The 26,776-nt window shown below is 42.0% G+C and overlaps 2 protein-coding genes and 1 long non-coding RNA gene across 16 annotated transcripts in view; 1 reads left to right on the plus strand and 2 right to left on the minus strand.

Annotated features, from left to right (window-relative positions):
* SLC6A13 (solute carrier family 6 member 13) overlaps positions 1-11,727 on the minus strand; it is a 44,369-nt gene extending 32,642 nt beyond the window's left edge. For 2 of the 13 annotated variants that reach the window (XM_054696547.1, XM_054696545.1), the window contains exon 1: positions 9,274-10,183. In XM_054696547.1, the coding sequence (XP_054552522.1) occupies positions 9,274-9,364 (91 nt within the window). In that variant the 5' untranslated portion in view covers positions 9,365-10,183. Of the gene's footprint in view, positions 1-1,938; positions 2,033-2,189; positions 2,336-3,929; positions 3,953-9,273; positions 10,185-11,046 lie in introns of those variants that run through there. The other 11 variants (XM_054696548.1, XM_037514575.1, XM_054696549.1 and 8 more) reach the window with 11 other exon arrangements.
* A 7,747-nt stretch (positions 11,728-19,474) lies between these two features.
* Positions 19,475-26,513, plus strand: LOC129146001 (uncharacterized). The gene is made up of 3 exons (XR_008552292.1): positions 19,475-19,624; positions 19,760-19,842; positions 25,180-26,513. It is a non-coding gene; the product is annotated as an uncharacterized LOC129146001 (long non-coding RNA).
* KDM5A (lysine demethylase 5A) overlaps positions 21,492-26,776 on the minus strand; it is an 80,222-nt gene continuing 74,937 nt past the window's right edge. Inside the window, exon 28 of one of the 2 annotated variants that reach the window (XM_037514585.2) lies at positions 21,492-26,134. In XM_037514585.2, coding sequence (XP_037370482.1) covers positions 25,928-26,134 — 207 coding nt within the window. In that variant the 3' untranslated portion in view covers positions 21,492-25,927. Of the gene's footprint in view, positions 26,135-26,608; positions 26,688-26,776 lie in introns of those variants that run through there. The other variant, XM_054696544.1, reaches the window with a different exon arrangement.

Consider the following 26,776-nt stretch of genomic DNA (forward strand, 5'->3'; position numbering starts at 1 on the left):
TATGGGTATGCTCGAAAAAATATTTTATCAAGTATTGATAGGCCCTGAAAAATTATCTTCCAAAATATTCCTTACACAATGGCTAGACGATAGGAATATTTTCCTTATCTATATTTAATACATTTTAATCAAAGAACAAGTTTTATTTTTGATTTACAAAAATAAAAAGCAGCTAAAAAAAAAACCTTCCCAAATAATGAGAGAGGTCGACTGGGACAAGGAACCCTAAATAAGACGAGTTGATTTTCCATTTCTTCATCTCTCTCTGAAATCAACATAAGACAAACTACAGGCTCCTTTTCCTTTCTGGTAATGACAAATGCAGGAATCTGCTCCAGTAGAGAAGACCACCTAAAACGAGTTTTAAAAACCACATTCCCAAACCCTGCTGGAAACACTCCACTCCAGCCCCTTATTGGGACGGAGAATGAACCTGGGTGTGGCGCACGTGTAGGAAGCAGCTACTGTAAAGTTCGCCCTTTCCAGACATTTATTTCATTCATTCCACCTAACAGCCTGGGAGGACAACAGCCTTTCCTCCACTTGATAAACAGGGAAGCTGCCCCTCAGAGAGGTTAAATAACATGACTGCTCCATCTAGCAAATTGCACAGCCAGGACTTAAACTCACTCTTTCAACTACATCCTTTCAATTACGCTGGCTGCCTTAGTTGATCACAGTGTTGAAGATAAGCGTCTATCATGACTCTCTCCCCCCAGTGCATCAGGGCTCCCTTTACTGGAGAATCAGGAAGATGATTTTTCTCCTGCGCCTCAAGAAAAGTTCATGTATGAGAACTTTGTCAGTGGGTCCCCTTTCTGGCCACATCCTGTGACTCCGCCTCCTCCAGTGGCTACTTAAGAGAGGCAGAGAGCTACTGAGAAGCTCAGGGAACAATAGGCATCTTTATTTGATAAATTAGGGAGTGGGCCCCAAAGACTATTTGTGGGCCAAGAAGGAGAAACCCAGCATGGGGTCCTTAGGAGTTAGCTCAGTCCTTTCAAGAAGCTTGTCTAGTATGGGGGCCAGTCTGGACTCCCTTTATCACCTGATAGCTGTCTCCCAATTATGGCAAGTCATCTCCCTTCACTTCTTCATACTCCCAGGCCCTGGAAGAAACAGTCCTATTACTGAGAAGCTCAGGGAACAATTCTTTATTTGATAAATTAGGGAGTGGGCCCCAAAGACTATTTGTGGGCCAAGAAGGAGAAACCCAGCATGGGGTCCTTAGGAGTTAGCTCAGTCCTTTCAAGAAGCTTGTCTAGTATGGAGGCCAGTCTGGACTCCCTTTATCACCTGATAGCTGTCTCCCAATTATGGCAAGTCATCTCCCTTCACTTCTTCATACTCCCAGGCCCTGGAAGAAACAGTCCTATTCTGTGTGCCCTGTGCCTCATTTGGACACCGCTTTCTCAGAGGTGGCACTGTTGAAAGAACAGAGCTATAGGGTCACACAAGGCGGGGTTCAAGTCTTCGCTAGTGCCCCCATCACTCACTGACTTCAGGGAAGTTAATCAATTACACTGTCTTTGTTTGCTTAGCTCCAAGAATGAAACGAGGAGATATATATGTATCTATGACAGCACTTAGTAGAGTCACAGGCACACGAATGTTCATTTTCTTTCGATCCTGTTAAAGTGTCTGTGTTCAGACACTTCAGAGAAGAAAGCCTTCATTTCTTGGAGTTAAACCTCGTTGTTTTTTCTCTCGATCTAGAATCCCCTTTCTTCAAATCACATTGTGCCTTAAATAAACTGTCACTAAAATTTCACAAAGTTAAGGAAACAGCTTATCTAGTCTAGCCATGTGCACACATAAATGTCAGAAACATATTTTCTAGGAAAGGATCCCCCAAATCCTTTGACTGTAAGTCCCATGGAACCCACCGACCAGCTTTGAGACCCAGAAATGGGGGGGGGAGATGAAAATGTTACCAACCTTAGTAAAATTGCTGCCAGAGGTCCAGTGGGGAGGGGAGGGAGGTGAGAATTATCTGAGGGGCAAGGGGAAGGTGCGGGCTATTTAAAGTGTGATTCCAGATCCTCTGTGGCACTTGTAATTCTAAACTCAGCCCGGCCCACATTCCGCCCTCCTGCCCTCCTCCGCTGCCTCCCCTCCCCTCGGCACCAGACTACTAGCAAGCACACTGGAGCATTTCACAGCCCGAGGAGTGAGGAGCGTGTGCTCACCGGGTAGGTCAGGACAGTTGCTGGTGATTTTATGGGCCTCTTGCTGTCCTCTCTGCAGCTCACGTGCTTGTCCTTCTTGGTGACCTCGGGGTCTCTCTAGAGGATCCTACCTTCCACCTTTCTCCAGCTCAAGTGCTCCCATAAATCTATCAAGAAGAGGTGTTTCTTTGGTCAGGTGCTGCAGAGATTAAGATTGCCTTTATCGTACCCTTCTGCAGCTGACGATTTCCAGTGGACAGTGAGTTAAAATAAAGATACACATAGAATTCTGAAAAGTGAAAAACTGCCTAAACACACACACACACACACACACACACACACACACACACTTATATACAAGTAGAAAAATCTGGGGAAGTATTCACAAAATGGTTAATAGTAGTTACATTCAGAGAGAAGGGGTGAGGGGTCAGGACAAGGAGCAAGGGATATTTTTTAAGTCCATTTTTTAAGCTGCCTTATCATTTGAGATTTTATTTTATTTTATTATTATTTTTTAAAGATTTATTTTTTTATTTATGTATATAAGCACTGGGTACAGTCAGAAGCGCTGGAGGGTGAGAGAATTCACCAGAGCCAGAGCGGGGAGCAGAACAGGCAGAAGGACCAAAGTCCACTGCTGAGGGGAGCAGCGGGCGGCAGGAGAGGTCTGTGCGCCATGTGGGACCCTCCCGGTGGCCGGGAATCGAACAGGTGCTGCAGAGGCCGCGGGCAGCTTTGCAGCCCAGCGCTCAATGCTCAACCGCTGAGCCACCAGGGGAGGCCCCAGGGACGTTTTCTTGAAGGGGGTGGGATTGAGAGACTACTGAGTAAGACTGAGTCAGTGGCGGGGAGGGTGTGGAGTGGATGGCTGGATGGGACAATAAAATGTGCCGAAGAACGCAGAAGAGTGGGAAAAAAAGGTAAATCAGAGATTTTAAGGCAGTTCTATTTCTCTCACTCCTCATCCTCTTCTAGGGCATGTCAGCAGGGGAAGAGAATCAAATCCATGCCCAGGGCGGGGAACCTGGTGGAGATTATTGTTTTTATGTTTCAGACACATCTTTCCTCAGCCTTTCATCCATCTATTTAGTCTGTGTAAAGCGGTCAACCGAAAAAGATCCTGTGAGAGAGATGACAAACTCGTACCAAAGCCCGGATGGAGGGCCCAGCACGACCTTGACCAGGCAGGCCACAGCCACCTCACTGATTCAGCAGAAACAGTCATCAACATCCTTCACCCCGGGAAGGCAGCAGCACCTAAGACAGGAATCTGGGGGAAATGTTCAAAGCCACTTGTGGTGTCACCTTCGCTTCTGGGTTCAGAATCCATTTTGGAGGTGGCAAGACAACTGGCTTTGGCAGGATTTACGATTCCTTGGATGATGCAAAAAGAAATGAACCCAGACACAGACTTGCCAGACACGGTCTGTAGGAGAAGACAAACACCTCAGAAAACAGCCAGAGCAACGCAAGAGCAGGATGAAGAGAGTCAGGGGACCGCGAAGGCCAGGGCTGGCGCTGCGAAAAGGAGAAGGAAAGATTCTGCAGGGACTTCATCTGTGGTGATTGTGCAGATTTTCCATGAGAGGAATAATAAAACCTTTTATGTGTCTGGCTGTTTGAAGAAAAAAAGAGCCCATCTTCAAAGGCGAGGCTGTTAACTTCCATTTTTTGCTTATTATTGAGTAGTACTTACTAATCGTGTATTAATTAAGCTACTTAGCATTGGAAACACTGGCATTCGTAACCTAAATTTACCTGATAACTGGAGTCTACTGAGGAGTCAAATTCCAGGTAGTCTACTTCTGTTGGCAACCTTGCCCAGCCCTTTCTGTCTCCTCACACACTAAACACTTGGAATCCCAGTTTCTGGGCAAGACTTTTGGTGATCAGGCCCTCGCCAGGATCATCCTGAGTTAGTTTTGAGTTGCTCTTCTTATATTAAGGGATATTTGGTCTGACTTGTTGGTAACATTTGCTTTTACAAACTTGCTGCCACGTTGCTCTTTCATTCCTCTTCAAATCTTCGTCCCCAATTTATTTTGCTCTATAAAGTAGGAATGGATGCAGGAGGTCTTATGGCCTGCCTGGGTTAACCGAAGTTCATAAAGAAGTTTGAGGACCCTGCTAGATGATCGACCCTCACAACTCCCTTTCTGGGGTTTAACACAAACCAGGCAGGAATTGTTCTGTGTCTACCTCTTGTCACCATTGTCCTTTGGTCTTCTGGGGGCAGGGGCAGGAAACCTGGACATAGGTAATACTAGAACAGGCATTCAAGAGTTCTTGCTCAAGGGCCTCCCTGGTGGTGCAGCGGTTGAGCGCTGGGTTGCGAAGCTGCCCCGCAGCCTCTGCAGCGCTGGTTCGATCCCCGGCTGCTCCCCGGCCACCGGAGGAGGGTCCCACATAGCACGCAGACCTCTCCTGCCGCCCGCTGCTCCCCTCAGCAGTGTGCTTCGGTCCTTCTGCCTGCTCTGCTCCCCGCTCTGGCTCTGCTGAATTCTCACGCCCTCCCACGCTTCTGACTGTACCCAGTGCTTGTATAAACAAACAAACAAACAAAAAAATAAATAAAATATGCCTCTATAAAAAAAAATAAAAAAATAAAATCAGTGGGTAAAAGTTTGAGGAGGAATAGTTTAAATTCTCAAAGTATCTCCTCCAAGATATTTACTGATTACAGAGGGAAAGATATTAACTTCACAGGAGAGAAGCCACCTTAACCAAGCCCCCAAGATCACCACCAGCAATAAGACGTATCGACACCCATCCCATGAGCCATGTGGGTTGATGTACTAACAACACAGCCTTTCCTGTGACGTTCTTGCCAAAAATGCAGCTCAATTACAAGAAAGCCGGAGACACTGAGGCACTGGGTGGATATTGGACAAAATAAGTGTTCACAACTTTCCAAAAGAGTCAAAGTCACCGAAGACAGGGACAGAGTACAAGAAACTAAAAGCAAACTGAAAGGTCGATGCAGGGGGCAGGAATCAAAAGCCCACCAGGGGCAGGAAGCCCACCATGGGGGCAGGAATGCAGAAGCCCACCTAGAGAAAATCAGACAATAAACCTCTTCCCAACCTACAAATCTTTTCCCCTATAAACCTTTTCCTGCTGTGCAAACCCAGTTTCCCACCTGACCTCTCCTAATCCTATGAAAGCCTGCCTCCCCCTGGCAATGCACGTGACTTCACTGCCCCCCCCCCCCACTTTGAGTCTGTGAACCTCACCCAGGGATGCAATAAAGTTTCCTGCCTGTGAGAAACTCAGCCTGACTCTCCTTCCTTTTTTTTTTTTTTTTAAAGATTTATTTTATTTTATTTTATTTATTTATACAAGCACTGGGCACAGTCAGAAGCGCGGGAGGGTGAGAGAATTCACCAGAGCCAGAGCGGGGAGCAGAGCAGGCAGAAGGACCGAAGTACACTGCTGAGGGGAGCAGCGGGCGGCAGGAGAGGTCTGCGCGCCATGCGGGACCCTCCTCCGGTGGCCGGGGAGCAGCCGGGATCGAACCAGCGCTGCAGAGGCTGCGCGCAGCTTCGCAACCCAGCGCTCAACCGCTGCGCCACCGGGGAGGCCCATGACTCTCCTTCCCTTTACCACGCCAATCCTTTCACAAATCACAACTAAAGGCAACACAGCATCCTGGGTAGGATCCTAGAGAGAATGCGCGAATAGAAGAAGGGACTCCAGTGCAACAACTGGGGAGGTATGAATAAGGTTTGTAGTTAAATGCCACCTGGCAGTTGCACAATGGTTTTGTAAGATGCTAACATTAGGGGAAGTTGAGGGAAGGATCTATGAAAACTCTCTGTACAATTTTTGCAATTTTCTGGAAGTCTAAAATTACTTTCAAATAAAAAGTTTTTTTTTTTTTTAAACTTGATTTTTTGTTTGTTTGTTTTATAATTTCCTTCCTAGTGATTGAAGTCCACATACTTGACCTTGCTGTGAAAAGCTCTGGGGTAGTACACACAGGAATCACAGGGACACTGAAAACTTGAAGGACTCTTCTCTTGTGCTTCTTTGATACCAGATAGGATAATTCTCCTAAATTCTATAAGTGCAAGGTTGTAAAGTAATCAAATGGGTGACAAAAGGTATTAATAACATCAGTCAGGGGCCTCCTTAGTGGTGCAAGGGGTTTAAGACACAGCACTATGAATCTACCCACAGCCACCGCAGCGCGAGTTCAATTGCCCGGCCAGCCAGGGAGGTGATGTACATGGCACAGCAGACCTGTCCTGTCTCACCCGCTGCTCCCCTCAGCAGTGTATTTCAGTCTACTTGTTCTGTTCCCCACTCTGTCTCTGGTGAATCCTCTCACCCCCTGCACCTCTGGCCTATACCCCAGTTCTTGTATGCATAAATAAATAAACCTTAAAAAGAATAACATCAGTCATCACCACTGCCAATTTTATTGAGCGCTTTCAAAGTGCCAGACGCTGTGCCGAGCACTATCCATACATCATCTCACTTTATCTTCTCAACATGCCTATGAAGCAGGATGGCTAGTATGACCATCCCAGAGGTAAGAAAACAAAGCGTAGAGTCAGAATTTAAACTTGTAGGGCTGCAGTTCACGATTCATAACTATCATGCTGATACTTGAACTCTGGGTGGAGGGAGATAAGAGAAAGACAAGCTTATCTCTAGACTGTTTATTTGGGTTAGCACTGCCCCGTGGGATTTAACACAATTTTCTTAGGAAAGAGTTGTGTAAGCAAATGACAAGAAAAATGACACTTTCATCAGACATGAAGAATATTTCAGATATCTCATTAGAAGTCTCTCTTTCCTAACACAAGATGTTCTATAATCTTCCCCTGTTGCTCTGCCCTCCCCAATTTTTTTTTATTGTTTTTTAATTTATACAATAGCTGGGGTACAGGCCAGAGGCATAGGAGGGTAAGAGGATTCACCAGAGACAGAGTGGGGAGCAGAACAGGCAGACAGCCCAAAAGCACTGCTGAGGGGAGCAGCAGGCGCAACAGGAGAGGTCTGCCACGCCATGTGGATAGCTCCCTGCCTGGGGATTGAACTCGTGCTACAGAGGTTGCAGACGGCTTCACAGCACTGCGCTCAACCTGCTGCTCCACAGGGGAGGCCCCTGCTCTCCCAAATTATGGAGGAAAATTCACACCTTTTTTCTTTAATGCCAGAAAATTAATTATGCGTTTCTAATTGTATCAGTTTCCTTGATTTCTTCTCTGATTTTCAGACTATAGAGAATTTTCAGATTTATGGAACTAGTCTCAGCAGGAAGCTCTTGGCTGATTAACAGGGATGGGGCTGAATGAATGGGAAATTCTCAGCACAGCTCCCACACCCTGACGCTATAGCTGGGAGGATTAAGGCTGAATGACAACATGTAAAAAGAACAATTTCAATCATTAGAGAATCTTTTATCCTGAACATCTTTAAACACCACCCAGGACTTTATTTGTAATGGGCAAGAAAATACATTCATGCACCCATGTATCACTTAGCTGACTGATGTGGGATTCGAGATGCCTACAGCATCTCATCTCTCTCTGATAATGACCCTTCCCGGTCAAGAGGGAGATTAGCTCCCCTCTGTCCTGGTTTCCCCCCAAAAAGGAAACAAAAGGCCCAAACTGCGACCATGTCAATAACCATTTAGCCAAAGCCCAACAGGGTCACACCTACACTTGGACAAGTTGGGCTTATTACCCACTGCAACAGCGAGAACATAAGGCCAGGGTGCCTTGGCGAATCTCAGTAAGAGGGCATTAGAAAGGATTTGTGTTAAGTGATTTTTTAAAAAAAGATTTATTTATTAATGCATACAAGAACTGGGTACAGGCCAGAGGTGTGGGGGGTGAGAGGATCCACCAGCGACAGAGTGGGGAGCAGAACAGGCAGACTGACTGAAATCCACTGCTGAGGGGAGCAGCGGGCGAGACAGGAGAGGTCGGCTGCACCATGTGAGTAGCTCCTTGCCTGGCCTGGGCTCCAACTCGTGCTGCAGAGGCTGCGGGTAGCTTCACAGTGCTGTGCTTAACCCCTTCGCACCACTAGGGAGGACCCAGTGTGTTAGGTGATTTTACGGAGGGTTCAGGAAGCAGAGTTTTGCTCTGGATTGCATCCTATTAGGAAACAGGGACAATTTTATGATTGGTTTTCTGAATGAATCTTATCTAGAAAGCAGGAAGAGTAAAGGGAAGCTGAACATTGGAACTTGTAAAGAAGCAACAGTCATCTTGTTAGCATAGGAGATGTTCAGTCTTTGTTGTGATTTGGACAAGGTTTATGCTCTTGTCTGTTCTGACATGATCACAGAATGGCCTTCTTTTTGTTTGTTCCATCTAGACATCATGATGTGTGAAAGTGTTTATACATTCAACAGGAGAACACCAGGCTCAAGTCAAGTGATAGTATGAGTGTCTAGCTATCAAGGGCTTATCCCTTTCATTCTCAGCATTGTAGCTACACACATGCAGAGAACGGAAATGAGATCCTGGAAGGAGGTAACTCTAAGCAGAGGAAGACACCGTCTACTCTCAAGGCCTGTGGCACAGGTCTTCACCCTCACCCTTGCCTTCCCTGTCCCTCAAACTAAGCCCAGTCCCAACTCACTCTTGTTACCTCTTACTCATACTCCTTCTAGAATAGGTTGGTATCAACAAACCATTTCCCCTCTCAGTTCTTCCATAAGATTAAAATGTATGCTTTTGTGTAAAAATCAAAATCAACAAGCAACTGTAAACCAGAGACACACTATGGGGTGAGAAGAAGGGAGTGAGATCAAAATAAGGTGGGTGGGAATTGTATGGGGACTATAACCAAGATGAAAATGCATACATTGTGCAAAAATGAAAAATGATGTAAAAATATATAAAATAAAATACAATATTAAAAATGTATACTTTTGTGAATCTGAGACCACAAAGCATACAGGAATCTGGAGGAAACTGTTTTGGTGGAAATTGTATTGATGAGGAAAGGCAGGATTATAAAAAGATGACCTCCTTAATGTGTTGCTAACCCTTCTTTTTTTTTAATATTTTAAAAATATTTATTTATGCACATAAGAGCTGAGGTACAGGCCAGAGATGCGGGGGGTGAGAGGACTCACCAGAGACAGGCGGGGAGCAGAACAGGCAGACTGACGAAATAACACTGCTGAGGGGAGCAGTGGGCATGACAGGAGAGGTCTGCTGCGTCATGTGGGACCCTCGCCGGCCGGCCGGGATCGAACTCGTGCTGCAGAGGCTGCGGACAGCTTCATAGTGCAGTGCTTAACCCCTTGCGCCACCAGGGAGGCCCTGCTAACCTTTCTTTTATACTAAATCTGTTCCTAGATTAGCTACTTTACTAAGAATATTTAAATTTAGGGACAGCGGTCAAGCACACGATAATCTGGCCCCATCCATCCCTGCCAACTCTTCTTCCCTTTACACTCCAAATTTCTTCCTTTGGGGTTCTCAAAAGAACCCTCTTGGCTCCTGCCTTGCCTAGCATGCTCCCCTATGATCACTCTTTTCCAGTCATCCTGGTTATTAAATACCCTGCCCATAGCCCACAATTTCCATGAAGTTATCACCAGTCATTTCAGCCCTAGCTGACCTCATTCTCAACTGAATTTCTGTGGCAGTTGGTACCATTTAATTTTACAGTTAGTTTCTCTCGTGTCATTCTCTAACTAGTTCCAATGCAGGAGTTTGTGAATTCCTTAAGGAAAAGTAAAATTTTCTTTTTTCTATTCCCAAGGAATATAGTAGTGTTGCACATACTAGGTATTTTATGCATATTTGCTGAATGGTTGGTTCCAGGTTTTCCTCTCAGCATGTAAGTGTGTACACTGGAGGAAGGAGACTAGAGGCAAATGTGCATTTCTTTCTGGGTAGACAGCTTGTGTTTTTCAAGGCAAGGTTAATGCTGCAGTGCCTTTCACAGGGAAGATGTTAATGAGCAAACTAGGAAATCAGAAGTGTGTGACCCTACCCTAGAAAGTAATTCCCAAGACTACATCAGAGTCACCTGCAGAACTCAATAAGGTTATAGCTGCTCTATCTAATTATTTATGTTTATACATCATGCTAGATATGACTTTTATGTAAATTTATAGTCTGGGCCCCAGACTGTAGGAGATTTTGATTAAGTATCTTGGGGGTGGGGGTCCAGCTAGCTCTACATTTTTAAAACTTCACAAGGTGATCCCAATATACACAGATCCTCATTCTCACAAAGATGATCCATCCAGGCGCATGACCAAGATGGAGAACGGCTGCTTCTCAAGAAGGCTACCACATCAACACCTCTAAACAAGACTCTATCCTAAGCACTCCAAGAAGCAGGAGTCTATTATATACTTAAGCCATTTCCAAGTAGGAAAATCACACACCCTGCTCAGTGTCCCCTCGAAATCACACCATCCTTAGCAACTAAGGTGCTTTCTCTTCACTCTAACCTAGATTCTCAACTTTGGCTGCCCACCGAAATCACCTGAGATGGAGGGGGAGTGGAGCATGTGTATCTATGGGAAAAAATGTCAAAAATAAAATAAAATCTCCAAAAAATCACCCAAGAAACATGTTAAAAATTGATATTTTGCTCCCAACCCTAAAGATTCTGATTTTATTTTTCTCAACTGTGGCTTAGACATTGAGTTGTCCTGTTATTGTTTTGTAAGTTCCCTGGATGACTTTAATAGGCAGTTAAAATTCAAAACCTCTGTAGCCTAAATCCCTTGCTGTTGTTGTCTTGTTTCTCATCCTATCCTCAGGGAAGATGTCGTACAACTGGTCATATATTTGGGAATCTTTTCAAAAGTCACCCTCAGCTTTTTCCTCTCCAAGATAAATAATCACAAATCCTTTTATCTTTCCCAAAAGTTCATATTTCTTACCCCACCCATGGTTTTCACTGCTCTCTCTGGATGTTCTCCAGGTTCTTAACATCCCTGTCAAGCCGGAGTGTCCAAAACGTTCCCATGGTTCCTGCTGTGGGCTGGCTAATGCTGTGTTTGCTTCAACAATGGCTGTACATTGCTGACTGAAGTCTTCATTTGCATCTTTCCAGAAATTCAGCAACTGAAGAACCAGAGGAACACACAAGCCAACTGAAAATTAGAAGAATTCTGAAGTGACTACTGAAATAGAGGGTTGGCCTTCCAGACAGTCCTACAAGGTGGCTGAAAAAGGCACAAAGAAAAGCATAAATGAAAACTGAGGCAAGAACAAGCTGTAGTGTGATGGGAAAAAAGATAACCTGGGAGATGTGATTCCAAAGTTCTAGTCCAAGATATGACCCTAATCAGCCACATAACCTTGGGCAGTCCATTTCATCTTGCTAAACATCAGTTCTTGTGTGTAAAACAAGATGATAAGACTGGACCATTTCTAGATCTCACTTCATCTGAGTCTTTCACAGCTGACCTCAGACTGTTAAAAAAGAGAGCAGTCTCCACAGTACCCCCTGCTTGCTCTGCCCTCACTTCATTCTCCCAGCAACTCTAGGAATTCCAAGAGTTAATTTTTCCACCCATTTCAGATAGTCAGTGATTGCAGTCCAGATCTACCACCACGTGTTTGAAAATTTGAAAACTTCTTGAGGACAACACAGTGCCATCTCTGGAACATAAACAGAAGCCTTGGAGTACCCAGTGCACTCAACAGATACTTGTAACATTTAAATGTGTTAAAAGTGTTTCCCTCGGGCCTCCCTGGTGGCGCAGCGGTTGAGCGTTGGGTTGCGAAGCTGCCCGCGGCCTCTGCGGTGCCGGTTCGATCCCCGGCTGCTTCCCGGCCACCGGAGGAGGGTCCCGCATGGCGCGCAGACCTCTCCTGCCGCCCGCTGCTCCCCTCAGCAGTGTACTTCGGTCCTTCTGCCTGCTCTGCTCCCCGCTCTGGCTCTGGTGAATTCTCCCACCCTCCCGTGCTTCTGACTGTACCCAGTGCATGTATAAACAAAACAAACAAACGAACAAAAAACAAAATAAATAAAAAACATGCCTCTATAAAAAAAAAAAAAAAAAAAAAAAAAAAAAAAAAAAAAAGTGTTTCCCTCAATCTCCAAAAATTTGGGCTCAAAGCAGCAGCAACCAGAGTAAACAGTGTTTACCTGTTTATCAACCATTCTCCCTACCTGATCTTGGCTCCAGGTAGTCACCAAGATGAGCCATTCTGGCACTGTGCTGGGCACCTTCCCAGACACTCTCTCTTCTGGGCTCCATCCATAACCCAGAAAGATGGGCATTATTACTATTTCATAGGTAAGAAACTGAGCTTCAGAGAGTAGCAAACCATCCAAGGCTACAAAACTACCAATTAAGACTGTGGGCAATGGATATACAGGAACCACCTACCAGCAGAGAAGACAGACCTATTACCTTGGAAAGGAATTATTATTGATTAGTTTACAAACTTGGGATGAGGCACTTTAAAACTCTGAATTTTGCTTTGAGTTTCTTCTCTTGCCTTCTGTCCTTACCACTTATCAAATCAACTTACTAAGCTCCCAGCTTACCCACCCCTAGAACAACACATAGAAACTCTCAGGAAAAGATAAGAGTCATTTCAATGATGGAATCCTTACACTTTCATATCTGTGAATGGAAATTAGGAATGGAAAATACAGCATTTTTTTTCCTGACGGCCCCTAAAAGCACGAGGCTATAGAAGAAAAAAAAAAAAATAAGAGAGGAAACAAATTTGCAAAGGCTTTTAATTATGCACACTGTGAGTTTTATGAATTAAAAAAGTCCAGGAGATCTGCTTCCTTCTTCTAGAACTGAAGTTTAAAGATTAAAAGAATGCTTTGCATAGATTAGGAAGGATATGAATAATTTGGAGTGAGTTTAGATGAGAACTACCAGTAGGGCAGAGAAACTCAGAACAGAGAAATAGACTGCAAGATTTGGAGATTTCTGTTTCTCTAAGAAGCAGAAAAACCTTGTTCTATTAAATGCAAAAGGGGATTGGCTGAACAGCAATTATCATTACCCCAAGTGGCAGCAGTCTTCTAAAATTATTGCCCAAGTGAAAAAAAGTTACTTTTTTCCCTCATGAACATTAGAAAAACAAAACCATTACACTTTCCTTCTTCAATCTACCTTGAATTGGAAAGCACTGATGGAGTGAACGTTGCTAAGCCTCAGAAAGTTAGCTTCTTTTCTCACACTCTTGAGTCTTAATCTTATGCAGCATATGACCCACAATGACTGGATGTGGCAGACTCTTCTAGCGCCCGCTGGCTAGTGCCTCCCGGTAGTTACTACCCCTCTGTGATCTGCCCTTGAATGTGAGCAGGACCTGTGACTTACTTCTCATCAATAGAATGTGCCAAAGGTGACAGGATGTACATGGTTATGTAAACACAACTAAGCTATAGATGATTGTGATATCTGTCTTGCTAGGAGACTCTCCCTTGCTGGTTTTGAGGAAGCAAATGGCTACATCAGGGAAGTTCATGAGCAAAGGGAGTGAGGTGGACTCTGGTCGGCAGTCAAGCAAAAACTGAGGCTCTCAGCCTGACAATCCACAAGAAAACTAAATGCTACAACCACCACAGGAGTTTGGGAGTCTTCTCCCACCAAGCTTCAAATGAGAGTATGATCTTGAACATCATCTTCATGGCAGAGGACCCCATGAAAATGCCCCCTGACTGCTGACCCACAGAAATTGTGAGGGAATAAATAGGTGTTGCTTTAAGTCTAAGTTTGTGTTACCCACCAATAGATGCTGCAGCATCTATTGCATATATTGCGTACGTGTTCATGTAGAAAGTTGTGGTTGTATGTGAGAAGTTTGAGAGTGACTGGATTTACACGTGAACAAAAATCAAGGCAACTGCTCAAGTACTCCGAAGAGTGAGTGATTTTGCTGTTAGAAACTAATGTAGTGAAGAGAAGACTAAATATAGGAACTAGGCATTCCTCGTGCCAGTTAATTCAAGATGGAAGGAAGATTTAGTATAGAGGATAAAACTACACAGGTGTTAAGCAAAATCAAAGAGGCATTTTTATTGTTCTGTAGAGGAGAAAGTTATTCTAAGCATGTCAGGAAAAACAGGAATTATGAAATGAAGTAGGCTAGGTTTACACCATAAAATTTGAAAACTTCTACAGAGAAAAAATATAAGGTTAAAAAAACTAATAACAAGGTGGTCAGATTTTGCAACACAAGATAAAGAAATAATATCTTCAATACATAGCTCTGAAAAATCAAGATTCCATTTAATGCAAAACTATATAGCCATTTCGAAGAATATAAATCTACATCATTTACAAGTGTTATTATTAAGTAAAAGAAGCCAATTATAAAGGAATAAGAAAGTATGGTTTCACTTAAGTAAAGATAAGTGTGGCCTCATTTAGGTAAAGGGATACATATTTGTATAAATGCATACTGAAATACACACAGATAGCTATCTGAAAGTAAATTTGGTTAAATTTTTTTAAAAGATTTATTTATTTATGCATACAAGAGCTGGGGTGCAGGCCAGAGATGCAGGGGGTGAGAGGATCCACCAGAGACAGAGCGGGGAGCAGAACAGGCAGAAGGACCGAAGTACACTGCTGAGGGGAGCAGTGGGCGGCAGGAGAGGTCTGCGTGCCATGTCGGACCCTCGCCGGTGGCCGGGGATTGAACTGGTGCTGCAGAGGCTGCAGGCAGCTTCGCAGCCCAGTGCTCAACCACTGCGCCACCAGGGGAGGCCCAAATTTGGTTAAATCTTAATAGTGGTCATTTTTGAGTGAAAGATGACTTTTCATTTATTTCTTCTTTTTAGTATTTTTAAACAAATGTGTCACTCCCTGTGTGTGACATTTTAAAAACATTTTTAAAAAGCTTTGGAAGTATTGGGGCCTCCCTGGTGGCGCACGGGGTTAAGCACCACCCTATAAAGCAATCCGCAGCCTCTGCAGCACTGAGTTCGATTCCCGGTCCACCAGGGAGCAGCCCACATGGCGCAGCAGACCTCTCCTGACTTACCCGCTGCTCCCCTCAGCAGCGTAGTTCGGTCAGTCTGCCTGTCTGGTTCCCCACTCTGTCTCTGGTGGATCCTCTCACCCCCTGCATCTCTGGCCTGTACCCATGCATAAATAAATAAATCTTTTTAAAAAATGCTTTGGAAGTATTAATTTATAAGCAAAAATCTGTATTTGGCAAAGAAGTGAGATAGCAAAACACCCAGTAAAGAAACACTAACATGAAAAATACCTAAAGGAAAATAACTTTATGGATGGACCAACACAACATGCTGCAGTCATTTCTGGAGACTACATTTTCTCAGGAAGATTGCTCCTGAGATAATTTCTATAGCTATTAATTTTTGAGGTAAGGGAGGAAAAAGCAGACTAGAGATGTTTTGAAATAGCTTGGGGACAAATTGGGAAGCAATTTTGAATGATAGTAGAGGTATAAAGGGAATAGAATGGTCTATTAAGTTTCATTATGAAATGAATGACCTTGTCATACTAGTGATGACTGCATACACCACCACAGGTAGGAGGCACAAATGTGAAACTATGTGAAATATCCTCATTATACACGTTTCTTAAAAGTCATTGCTTATGAGCCTCCCTCGTGGCGCAAGGGGTTAAGCACCACACTATGAAGCAATCTGCAGCTCCCTTGCCAGCGAGAGAGCAACACACATGGGGAAGCAGACCTCTCCTATCTTGCCTGCTGCTCCCCTCAGCAGTGTATTTCAGTCAGTCTGCCTGTTCTGTTCTCCACTCTCTGGTGAATCCTCTCACCCCCTGCATCTCTGGCCTGTAACCCAACTCTTGCATGCATAAATAAATCTTAAAAAAAACGGGTTCATAAAAATTAAAAAAAAAAATAAGATTCATCACTGCCTGGGGAGTGGAAACAGTGTGACAATGAATGGGCATGAGCTTTCCTTTTGGGGTGATAGTGTAGGGGCATAAGAGAAAAACCCTCCTGTGCCTCCCAGCTCTTCTCAGGCATCAAACAAATTAATAGAAGAAAAAGGACAAATTATATTAGGTATGTCTAGAGAATTTACATAATTGTAAATTCTGGAGTAAATGGGATAGACTGAGGATTTATATTCTTGAGCTCATGAGTGTGATAGTGGCCTGGGGCATCAAGGAAAAGGGTGGGGGGTGTCTCACATGAGTAGGAGAGTGAGTCATGATAAAACTAGATGTTCTAAGTGTTTGCCCTATAAGAAACAGGAGTTGGATGAAAAGATTATTTCTGGAGATTACCCTAAATCTGGGTAGCCTTCATTCTTTAAAGAAATGGCACCAGTTTCCCTTGCAGCCTGCAAAGCCTTGGTTGGCCTTAGGTCCACATTCCAAGATGGCACGCATTGGGAAAAGCCTGCTTTGGACATCTTGGACAAAAACCTACCTCATTGTTTTTGGAGACCTAGGCTTCAATGGAACATTCTAAAGTTAGATTGTGGTGATGATTGCTCCGTAAATTTACTAAAAATATTGACTCATTTATTAAACAAATGAATTGTATACATACCTTAATAAAGCCATTTTTAAAAAATATTAGTGTTTGGGCTCCATTCCCAGATATCCTGATTCAGTTGCTCTGGGGTGGGAGCAGAAAGGATGGTTTTTTAAAATTCTCCAAATTATTCTAATGAGCCCCAGGACTGAGAGCCACTGATTCAGTCATATGAAACCACTTTACAAAATTACTTTGAGGGCCTTCCTGGTGGCACAAGGGGTTAAGCACAGCACTATAAAGCAATCCATAGCCTCTGCAGCAGGAGTTCAATCCCCGCCCGGCCAGAGGGAAACCCACATGGTGCAGCAGACCTCTCCTGTCTCCCCTGCTACTCCCCTCAGCAGTGTATTTAAGTCTGCCTGTTCTGTTCCCCACTCTGTCTCTGGTGAATCCTCTTAACCCCTAAATCTCTGGCCTGTACCCCAGCTCTTGTATGCACAAATAACTCTTTAAAAAAATAAAATTACTTTGATATTACCCAGGCTGTATTCTTAGAGAGTCTTCAGATCAACTTTGGTTTCCTTGTACATCTCCAACTATACAAATGAAAAGCAAGTCTTAATTCATTTTGAACTCCCTCTTGTTGGGATAACTACACAGACATCAAATTCCACCTTTAGAATTTGAAAGCTGAAATGATGCTCTGGATATGAAGTTGGAGTTTGTTTTGATAAAGCAAAGAATTAATACTAAGCCAGAAAATTGAGGAGGAGGAGTAGGGAAGTAGAAATAATGCTTACAGGTGGTTCGACTAGTTTGTTGTATCCTCTACATATCAGGATCAGTGTATGAGGCTGCAGGAAGATGGATTGCAGTTCCTTGTAAAGAAGACCTTTATGATTACTGTTGTAGGTGTTATGCTAGATACTGAAAAGATAAATGCACCAACTATAATACAGTCCAGTGGCTCTCAAACTTCAGCATGGGTCACAACACCTGGAAAGCTTTGTTAAAACACAGGTGGTCAACGCCACCCCAAGTTTCTGACTCAGTGTCTGGAGCAGGGCCCAAGATTTCACATTTCTAGCAAATTCCCAGATAATGCTGATCCTGCTGATCTGGAGTCTGTATAACCTCAATGCTATCAGAGCTCTATGAAAGGACAGAAGTAATCTGAAGGATTTCTTGGAAGAATTTTGGGGATAAGTTGAATTTTAAAGAATGAAGAGGTAGTAAGGAGAAAGGGTAAATGAAGGCAGGTCAGTCCAAACATAAGAATAAATTGAGAGAGACAAGAATACATAGGGAGTAATAACAGCACAAAACAGCATTCATTCATTTACTCAACTTTAGGATATGTAGGGTATTGTGCTATTGTATATAAACAAGGTCCCTGCCTTCATGGAATTTATAAACAAATATATCCATTGCAAAGTCCCATAAGGGAATAGAACAAGTTGTGTGAAAAAATGAAGGGGCCTCTGAGGAGCATTTAAGCCTTCATCTCAAGAATAAGAGAATTCCTTAAAGGCGAACCTGGCTAGTGTTATGGAAACAAAAATCTGCGTCTGAAGAGCAGCGCCTAAGGATGTATTTGGAAGCAGATGAACTTAGAATGGTATAGGGCAGGTTCCACAGGACAATGTAATGAATAGATTGACTCTTTAGATAATTCCTGGTAGTAACTTGGAAGAGAAACTAGAAATCGACCAGAATGGACTAGTACAGGAATTCTGGTGGAAAATGATGAAGGCTTGAATTGATGCACGACAGTGGAAAGAGATGTAGATTAAAGAGGTGACTAATGATTTTAGTGACCACCAAATTGCATATGGGAAGGGAGAGAGAAGAATATAGGACAGTTCACAGAATTGTGGCTCGGCGACTAGTTATTCCTTTGGATAGGGAACAGAGAAGAGGAACTGGCTTGGGGGAGGGAAAGAACTTTGGTTTTCGACACAAGTTTAAAAAGACTAAAACAAATACAAGTGGAAATGTTTACCAGTTGATTGAAGAGCAGAAAAAAGGTGACTTGATGTGCAAAATACCTCAATAAAAGCAACTAGAAGTGGACTAAGGCATCTAAAGAGGGTATGTAGAGAAGAGCAGCTGATAACTATTTTAAGGGGATAAACAGAAAAGAAGACTAATTGGAGAGAAGAAAAATTCAGATGTAGTAGTGACCAAGAAACCAATGAGGTTTTTGAAAGGGATTGTATCAAATGCTGCAGAGGTCAAGCAGGATCTGAAGTGTTGACTGGACTTAGCAATATGACACGGGTTAGCAACCTCAGAGTAATTTCAGTGGAACATTGAGGGTAGACTCCAGATTACAATAGAGTGATTTGAAAGTACAGTGGAGAGAACTAGTAGAGCTTGGCTACAAAGAAGGGGAGATGGGTTCAAGGGAGAATATTAACGTAGGAGAGACTTGAGCATGTTTATATGTTAAATGAGGGAGAATGTGGAGAAAATGAAGATTAAAAAGGGCCTAAGTAGGGGCCTCCCTGGTGATGCAAGGGGTTAAGCACAGCCTCTGCAGCACAAGTTTGATCCCCGGCCAGGGAGCTGACCCACATGGCGCAGCAGACCTCTCCTGGCTTGCCTGCTGCTTCCCTCAGCAGTGTATTTCCATCAATCCACCTGCTCTGCTCCCCACTCTGTCTCTGGTGAATCCTCTCACCTCTCCTACCCCCAACCCTCTGGCCTACACCCCAGCTCTTGTATGCATACATTTTTAAAAAATGTATAGCAAGTTAACAGTATTAGAGTATGAGGAGACAGAATGATTGGATGGGTTTGTACTTTAGATGGCAGCCATGAATTACAGGGATGAAAAGTGAATTAAACTGGCCTCAGTGTTCTAACTGGAACTCTCAAGTGGTTTCTATAAACAAACAAAAGCACTAGGCATTGACAAGACTAGATATGCTTGAATTGTCACTCTAGGTTCCAAGATTATTAGTGATGTAATTTGTGTCTCAACAAAGCTTTCCCAAGTAGAGAGGAAGGTAGGGTTATACTAGAAAGAGAACTAAAGCTGCTAGCGCCCAGGTGGGTTACTGGTTCAGCACAGTGCAACCTAGGTTAGAAAGGGTTCTTTGCCTAAGGCCAGGTACCAATTCTGGAGGAAGAGGAGGCACAGTTAAGTCTATCAAAATGTGCCCGATACTCTTGCTTTACTTCCAGAGTTCAGCTAAGTAGAATGGCGAGACACCAGTCTTGGGCATCTGATGAACTCTGCAAAATCTACACCCAAGTGAAGACTATGGGTAAGCTCTAATATGGACATTAGTGGCCAATATTTACCATTTCTAAAAATAGAACATATTCAATATGGGCTGTATTCTCCCTCAACAACACTGAATCGCATTATTCTATTAAGGGATTACATGTTTTAAGTGCCTCATCTTCCTCGTTTAACTTCTACATAAACTTTATTAAGAAATATCCTTAAAATATGGGGACTACACGTGAGGGCAGGGGGAAGCAAACGTTTAAAATGAACAATGATGTAAAATATATATAAATTAAAATTAAATAAAAATGTCTTAACTTCTCTCAAGGATTGAGGCTCTAACTTGAATGTCTGTATCCACATGCACCAACCCACACCCATGGCAGGATACCAGGACCCCAAAAAGCTAAGTAATTAACACAAGCTAAAATCTAGATTTCACTCCTAAACCCAGTGTTCTTTACCTTCTATAATCCTAAAGTCTTCATCCAGGCTTTGAAGTGTTTGTTTGTGGACTTGCTTTTTCAAACAACAGAAAAACCTGTCTTCATTCCTGTCACTGGCAACTCATTAGGGTCCAAGATTCATCAGTCAGAACCAATTTAAAGGATTCTTGTGGTGCTTATTTTTCAATCAAGATATCCAACTTAACTCCAAGTACTTACTGCCTAGTAAATACATTTCATGGAACTTTACTATACTGAATGCTCTTTCTTCTAGAAATGTAGAGAGCCAACAGCTGTGAAGAGTCAAGAAAAAACAAAATCACTTGTTCCCAGACTATGGTATTTGATTGTACTACTCTCTATGGGCACCATATGTGACTTTTCCAGAAAAGGCTAAGCTCTCCATAGATTCCAGATCTTCAATCAACTGGTACAAGTTGATGCCAACACAATGCCAAGGCCCCATGAAATACTTCATTTAAAAGAATGTCATTTCAGGTGTCTTTGTTGGCAAGAAAATTCTTAAAACTGCACACCTGAAACCTATACAATGTTGTAAACTGTTACCTCAGTAAGATTCAAGTTCTCTTTGATAATGAAAAAATGATTCTTTTCCAAATTTATTTTCTCCTTCTTCCCACCAATTCTCCCTCCCAACATACACAGTCAGTCACACACTTCAAGTTTGAGGCCAATTTCACTGCAAGGAGAATCTTAACATTTTCAGAATTGTTTTGTTCCTTGTGCCTGCTGAGCTGGTAACCTTGGCAATGAGGAAAAGCAGCACTATTTACTTCTCTCAAGTAAATTGCAGTTCAAAGTAGTTCTTAGCATTAGGAATCCAAAGGAAAAGTATTTCCTGATTTCCCTTGGTCTCACTGATACAAACTGATCAAGAATCAAAAGGTATGGAAATGGGGGCCTCCCCGGTGGCGCAGTGGTTGAGCGCTGGGTTGCGAAGCTGCCGGCGACCTCCGCGGCGCCGGTTTGATCTCCGGCTGCTCCCCGGCCACCTGAGGAGGGTCCCACATGGCGCGCAGACCTCTCCTGCCACCCGCTGCTCCCCTCAGCAGTGTGCTTCGGTCTTTGCCTGCTCTGCTCCCCGCTCTGGCTCTGGTGAATTCTCTCACCCTCCCGCGCTTCTGACTGTACCCAGTGCATGTATAAACAAAACAAATAAATAAATAAAACATGCCTCTATTAAAAAAAAAAAAAAAAGGCATGGAAATGCCTGATCACCACTGAACTGATGCTTAAAGAAAGGCATGTGAGATCTCCAGTTATCACTTCTTTCAGGTCACCTTTTCTGGAAACACTATTCTCAGCAAAGGTATAGGTAGGGTGACCACATCACAAATTAAAGTATTTGAGCCCTGTTCTTTTATAGTTGGAGAGCAAACGCAGTATTAGAAACTTCTTTGGTACAAGTTAAAAGAGGCTCTCATATACACGCTTGCATTTCTCAGGATCATCAACTCATTCCCCAAATTCACCTTTAGCTGGCTACCATATAGTTACCACCCATGTAAATGACGGAGTAGGGGGGAACCTGGACACACACAATTTTTTTTTTATTTTTTAGATGTAATGCAAATAACCACATCTAATATTCTTTCAGAAAAACAAAACGCAAGACATGCTCAAAAAAACAAATCAAGTTATACTTTTCATAAGGCACCACCAAAAACCCTGGTAAATTAGGGTCGATTATATTTAAGCGTCACTAACAGGTAAATAAATATGTTAAGGGATAATCAATAAGGGGGTCTTGAGGTTTACAAAAGACATTCCTGTTTAGACGTCTTGGAGTATTGCAAAAGAATAAGCAAGGATACATCTTTAAAAACCAGTCATATCCTTTCCCAGTGCAAATCATTGGTTGCATAGTGGTGACTGGATATGATCCAGGCGAAAAGAACACGATTCCAAATTACATTAACATCCATTTCTTCCTCCTCATACTGTAAATACCACTTGGCACATACATACATATCCAAATAATATACTAAAAAACAAAAATCAAAAGGTAAAAGGCAAATCAATTGCCTGTTTTTTGAGATTTAGACTTAAGTTCTCACTGCAAATTCAATTTCCTACACACATATGAAACTAGTTCACGTTATCTTTTACTGAATCTGGTTCTATGTGGGAATTAATTTATTCTTTCCACAAGTCACAACTTTCAAATGCCATTCTAAATTGTCACTTTCTCCTTTAAAATGTAAATAACTGCACACTTTGAAAGAAGGGTTTTCTCAGTTTTTTCTTTCATCCTATTTTAAGTACAGCATGATATTCACACAATGTACTACAGAATTAAAATATGGACAAAGTGTTTCTTTTTGTGTACCAATTGCATCCATAATCTAAAAATCAAGAAAAACAAAGACACTTGTTTAAGATAAAAGCAGAGAACAAAAGTGAAGCACAGGTAAATATTCTAAATTTTCAGGTCCGTTAGCCTTTGCTAGGTTTTGATTATTAAAGTACATTGTGGGTAATCACAGATTTAAAGTTTGCCTTTTCAACTCTTCAAAATATGAGATGCAGTAATTTATAATTGTACTGAGGCACAAATTTGAGTCAGCAATACAAAGCTGGTTCCCAGCAGCCTAGTAAGGGAGCCTAGCATCTACATTTTAGTATGGCTTTGTTTAGTAACTATCATGAAATGAACATTTGTGGAAGATAGATGTCCCCTATCCCCTTAAAAGAAAGCCAGCTAATGCTGTAATTGTACTTTGTAAACTTGGGGGTTTTGCATAGTTCCAGTGAGCTACCTTTTGAGAGTATCAAAGACCTATCAATTTTCATATATCTTCCTATATAACCTTGACAAAATCGTTTATAATGAAGGTATTTAAGAAATACATTTGAAAGAATTAACACTTAAGTTAAAGTATCAGTGGTGAAGAATTGCAACTCAGGAGATTGTAAGTGTAAAGAAACATTTTAAATCAAGTTTTAATACAAAATGTTACAATACTAAAGAACTGAGTAAATGGTACATAATTTCCTCTGACTGAAAATGTTTTAAGAACAGCAGCAAATCTTAGTTCATTAATTCCAAAATTGTAGGTTTTTGTTATTTTTCCTAACTTCTCTCATCTGCTCTTCTCAGCTTGGGTAATCTGTGGTCAAGCATCAGACCAGGTCCCCTGTGACTTCCAAATAAATACAGAAAATCCCACATTATTAAGTGATGTAAATTTCAAAATGATAAAAATCTCAACAGGAAGTTATTCATAGTTGCAGACTGCCTTGCATTTTTCTCTCAGGTCTCCAGCAGGCAAATACCAAATTAAAGACATAAATTACTCCCAAACGGCTACCCCTACCTATCCACCATACTCCAAGAAGCAACCACCTTTTCAGCATCCTCATGCCCCTCCACAAATGGTTGAGTAGTTAATGGTGACTAAGAGGGAAAAATAAAATTTCTGAATGTATTCTAGGCAGACAGCCATCATTTAAAATTGCATTCAATTTTTAACCCACAAGTTTTAGACTATTTTTACAGAGAGGACCAAAAGGCAAAAAATATTGTGCTTTCTTTTTTAACATTAACTAGATGAAATTCTTAAGCCATAATATCTTTATCACAAGGGGGTAGAGGAAGAGACAAACTTAAGAAACTGGTTTGGTTAGTTTACCTTGAAATATCCACTGAACCTTAAACCACACACACATTTGAGATCTTGAGACACATGCACAGTAATGCTTATGAACCTCTTAACAGGTCAAAACACTCAAAAAGCTATAAAATATTAAGGAAGAGTGACTAAAAAATAGGTAGTATGAACCACAGAGAAAGCATTTATAGAAACTGGATTTTACAGGAAAGTTTTTGCTTTTTAAATAAGATGCGCCTTTTGAGTTAAATCTCATACCCACTCTAACTGTAACTGGACAGTACATTTTACTTCTAGTTACTAGAAGACATTTAAGAGAGATTGGGGCATATAGGGAAGAGGAGAATATAAGCGATCTCTAGGCCCTCCTGCTAACCCCCTTTAAAAGGAAAACTGATAAATTTAAGTCAAACCACAGATTTTTGAACCAAAATAAAGGGACACCAATATAGTGAAGACAAAACACTATTTTCAGTTTGTTTGGTTTTTTTTTCTTTGTCCTTAGAAAAAAAAAAAGACTCCCCTAAAAGAGTTTCCATACAGTTTACCTAACACCTCAACAAGAACAGAGACAGGAAAAAAGATGACACAGCACCACAGTTTCAAACATTCACATACAAAATAAAGTAGCCATCACAGATATAGTAAGACCAAGATTTCCAACAGACAGAGACACATCCCCACACACAAAGGAAATACAATTATATGAACACAAATATTGTGGAAGATCTGATCAGGCTAGGGTGGAGAAGGAAGTCCCACTCCTTGTACTACAAAGAAGGAATGGGATTTATTAAACAGCAAAAAAGAAAATGCAAGTGCCCAAATGGATTTTTGATACTGAAACTCTCATATGCTGCTGGTAACAGTAAATATATATTTATATATTCATATATGTATATTAAAAAAGGAAAAATAATCTATTTATAGAACAGTCAGTAGTTGGAGACATTTAGAAAAAAGTAAAAACAAGTCCTCTTTTCTTTTTTAAAAATGGATTTACTAAAACAACTTCATCACCCAGAGGTACTATAACCCCACATCCTCGATGAAGCCATGGTGTCATTCAACAGCAGCTGCTGTAGATCACAATCGGAAATCGCCAGTATTGGAAACAGCAGACATTGGGATCAGGGCTGCAAGGCAAATAGCTGTTGTTTGCTGGTCTTGCTCATGGCCATGCCTGAAGCCTGGTGGTATCTGGTATACTTGCGAATGAAGATTTCCCCGAAAAGCATGCATCACTGTGGCTCAGTATAACAACATTCTAATGTGTCTTCTTTTCATTTGCAGAAGCATGGATCCATTGCACCTGCTCTTCTCTAAAATGTAGACCCACGGCAGCAAGATTTCTTGAAGCTCCTTGCCTTGAAATAAGAAAAGCTCTTCTCAGAATCCAAACTTGTCAGATGACATCTACCTCTCTCGGACTCAGGAAAAAAATGTAGTCTGCTCTTCATTTGGGGTTTTCTTCTTGATACAGTCAAGCATAAGTAGCTGAGGTTTACAGACTGTGCTACTATCCTATGAGTTCTAACAGGTGTGACTTGGGCCCTGTTCCTCTCCTAGTTCCCATGTAACAGTGGAAGGAAAATGATACTGACTCTTCACCAACTATCCTAAGGAGATCCAAGCAATCAACCCCTTCAAATGGTACTGCCCCTAGGTTGTAAACCTCTAACTAATATCAACTGGCCATAAACCACACATCCTACATGTCTTGCTAACAAACCAACATATTAATGCCAAGCAGCCACCCTAGAGCACAAATGTCTGGCCCTAAGGTAGCAGATCATACTCTGAGAAGACATGAACCACAATGTTGGCTGCCTATACCAATGAAGACACCCTCTGCATAGATGTGCTGAGAGAGAATGTAGATCACATAGTCCATGCAAAGAGGAAGTCAGCTAAAGGACTTTCTCTGAAGGCCGTTTGTCTTTGGAAGCAATATTCCGAGTGGATTTAAACCACTCTATTTGATGACTAGGTCTCAAATATGGTCCATTTTCCCCCACGTCCCAAACTAACACAGCATCTGCTAACTGGTCTCCTTAAGGTCCTCCACTGGTATTTTGTAGCTCACTATGAAGGAAGGAGGTGGTGCTTGACCTGGGCTATCTGGCCCCTGCTTCTTTGCACAGTTTATACAGATGTAATCTTCATTTTCAGCCATTTCTGGAGATACACCCACACAAATCTGATGAAACCATTCATCACAGCCACCATCACATTGTACCCAGTCTACCTGCAGGAGATAAGATTGGGGAATGTTTAGGTTACATCAACAGTAAGCCTAGAATAAAAGCAAACCAAAGAGCTTTCTTGGCTTAAATAATAGCAAATTATTGAGATGTCCAAAGATAGACAATGACTTCTTATGGGGTTATTTTTTTTAAAGAAAGAAGCTGGGAAGTTAATACCCCAAAATTATATTTTACCATAATATGTCCACAAAATTAGGCCTCTTAGGTACTCCATTATTACCTCATAAATACCTGGGGCTCCTTGTGAGGCAGAAACATGTTTGAGAAACACTTGATAAAAAAAGGAACTTCTAATAGAGCAGCCAAGTAGTTTTAGCTATTATTAACAATTTCTAGGCTCTAAGACAAGGCAATTATCAATCAAGAAAGGAAGAGCACGACAACGTGAAGGCAATCCTGTGCATTAGCTTTATTTCAAAGAGATAAGCCAAAGTACTAAGAGCATTAAATACCTTTTTAGAAAAGCAGTCACATAGGCCACTTTTAAAACTAATATTTTTTATTCTTCTCTTCTTCCGTTACAAATACAACTCCCTATAAAAAGTTAGCAAATATCAGAGGTCAAATCTTACAAGTTAACCAATTAAAACAGTCAAAGACACAGATCACTCTGGGGTTTCAAA

This window comes from Talpa occidentalis, unplaced genomic scaffold (genome assembly GCF_014898055.3).
Source record: "Talpa occidentalis isolate TD23 unplaced genomic scaffold, MPIMG_talOcc4v2.1 talOcc4.16, whole genome shotgun sequence".
NCBI lineage: Eukaryota > Metazoa > Chordata > Mammalia > Eulipotyphla > Talpidae > Talpa > Talpa occidentalis.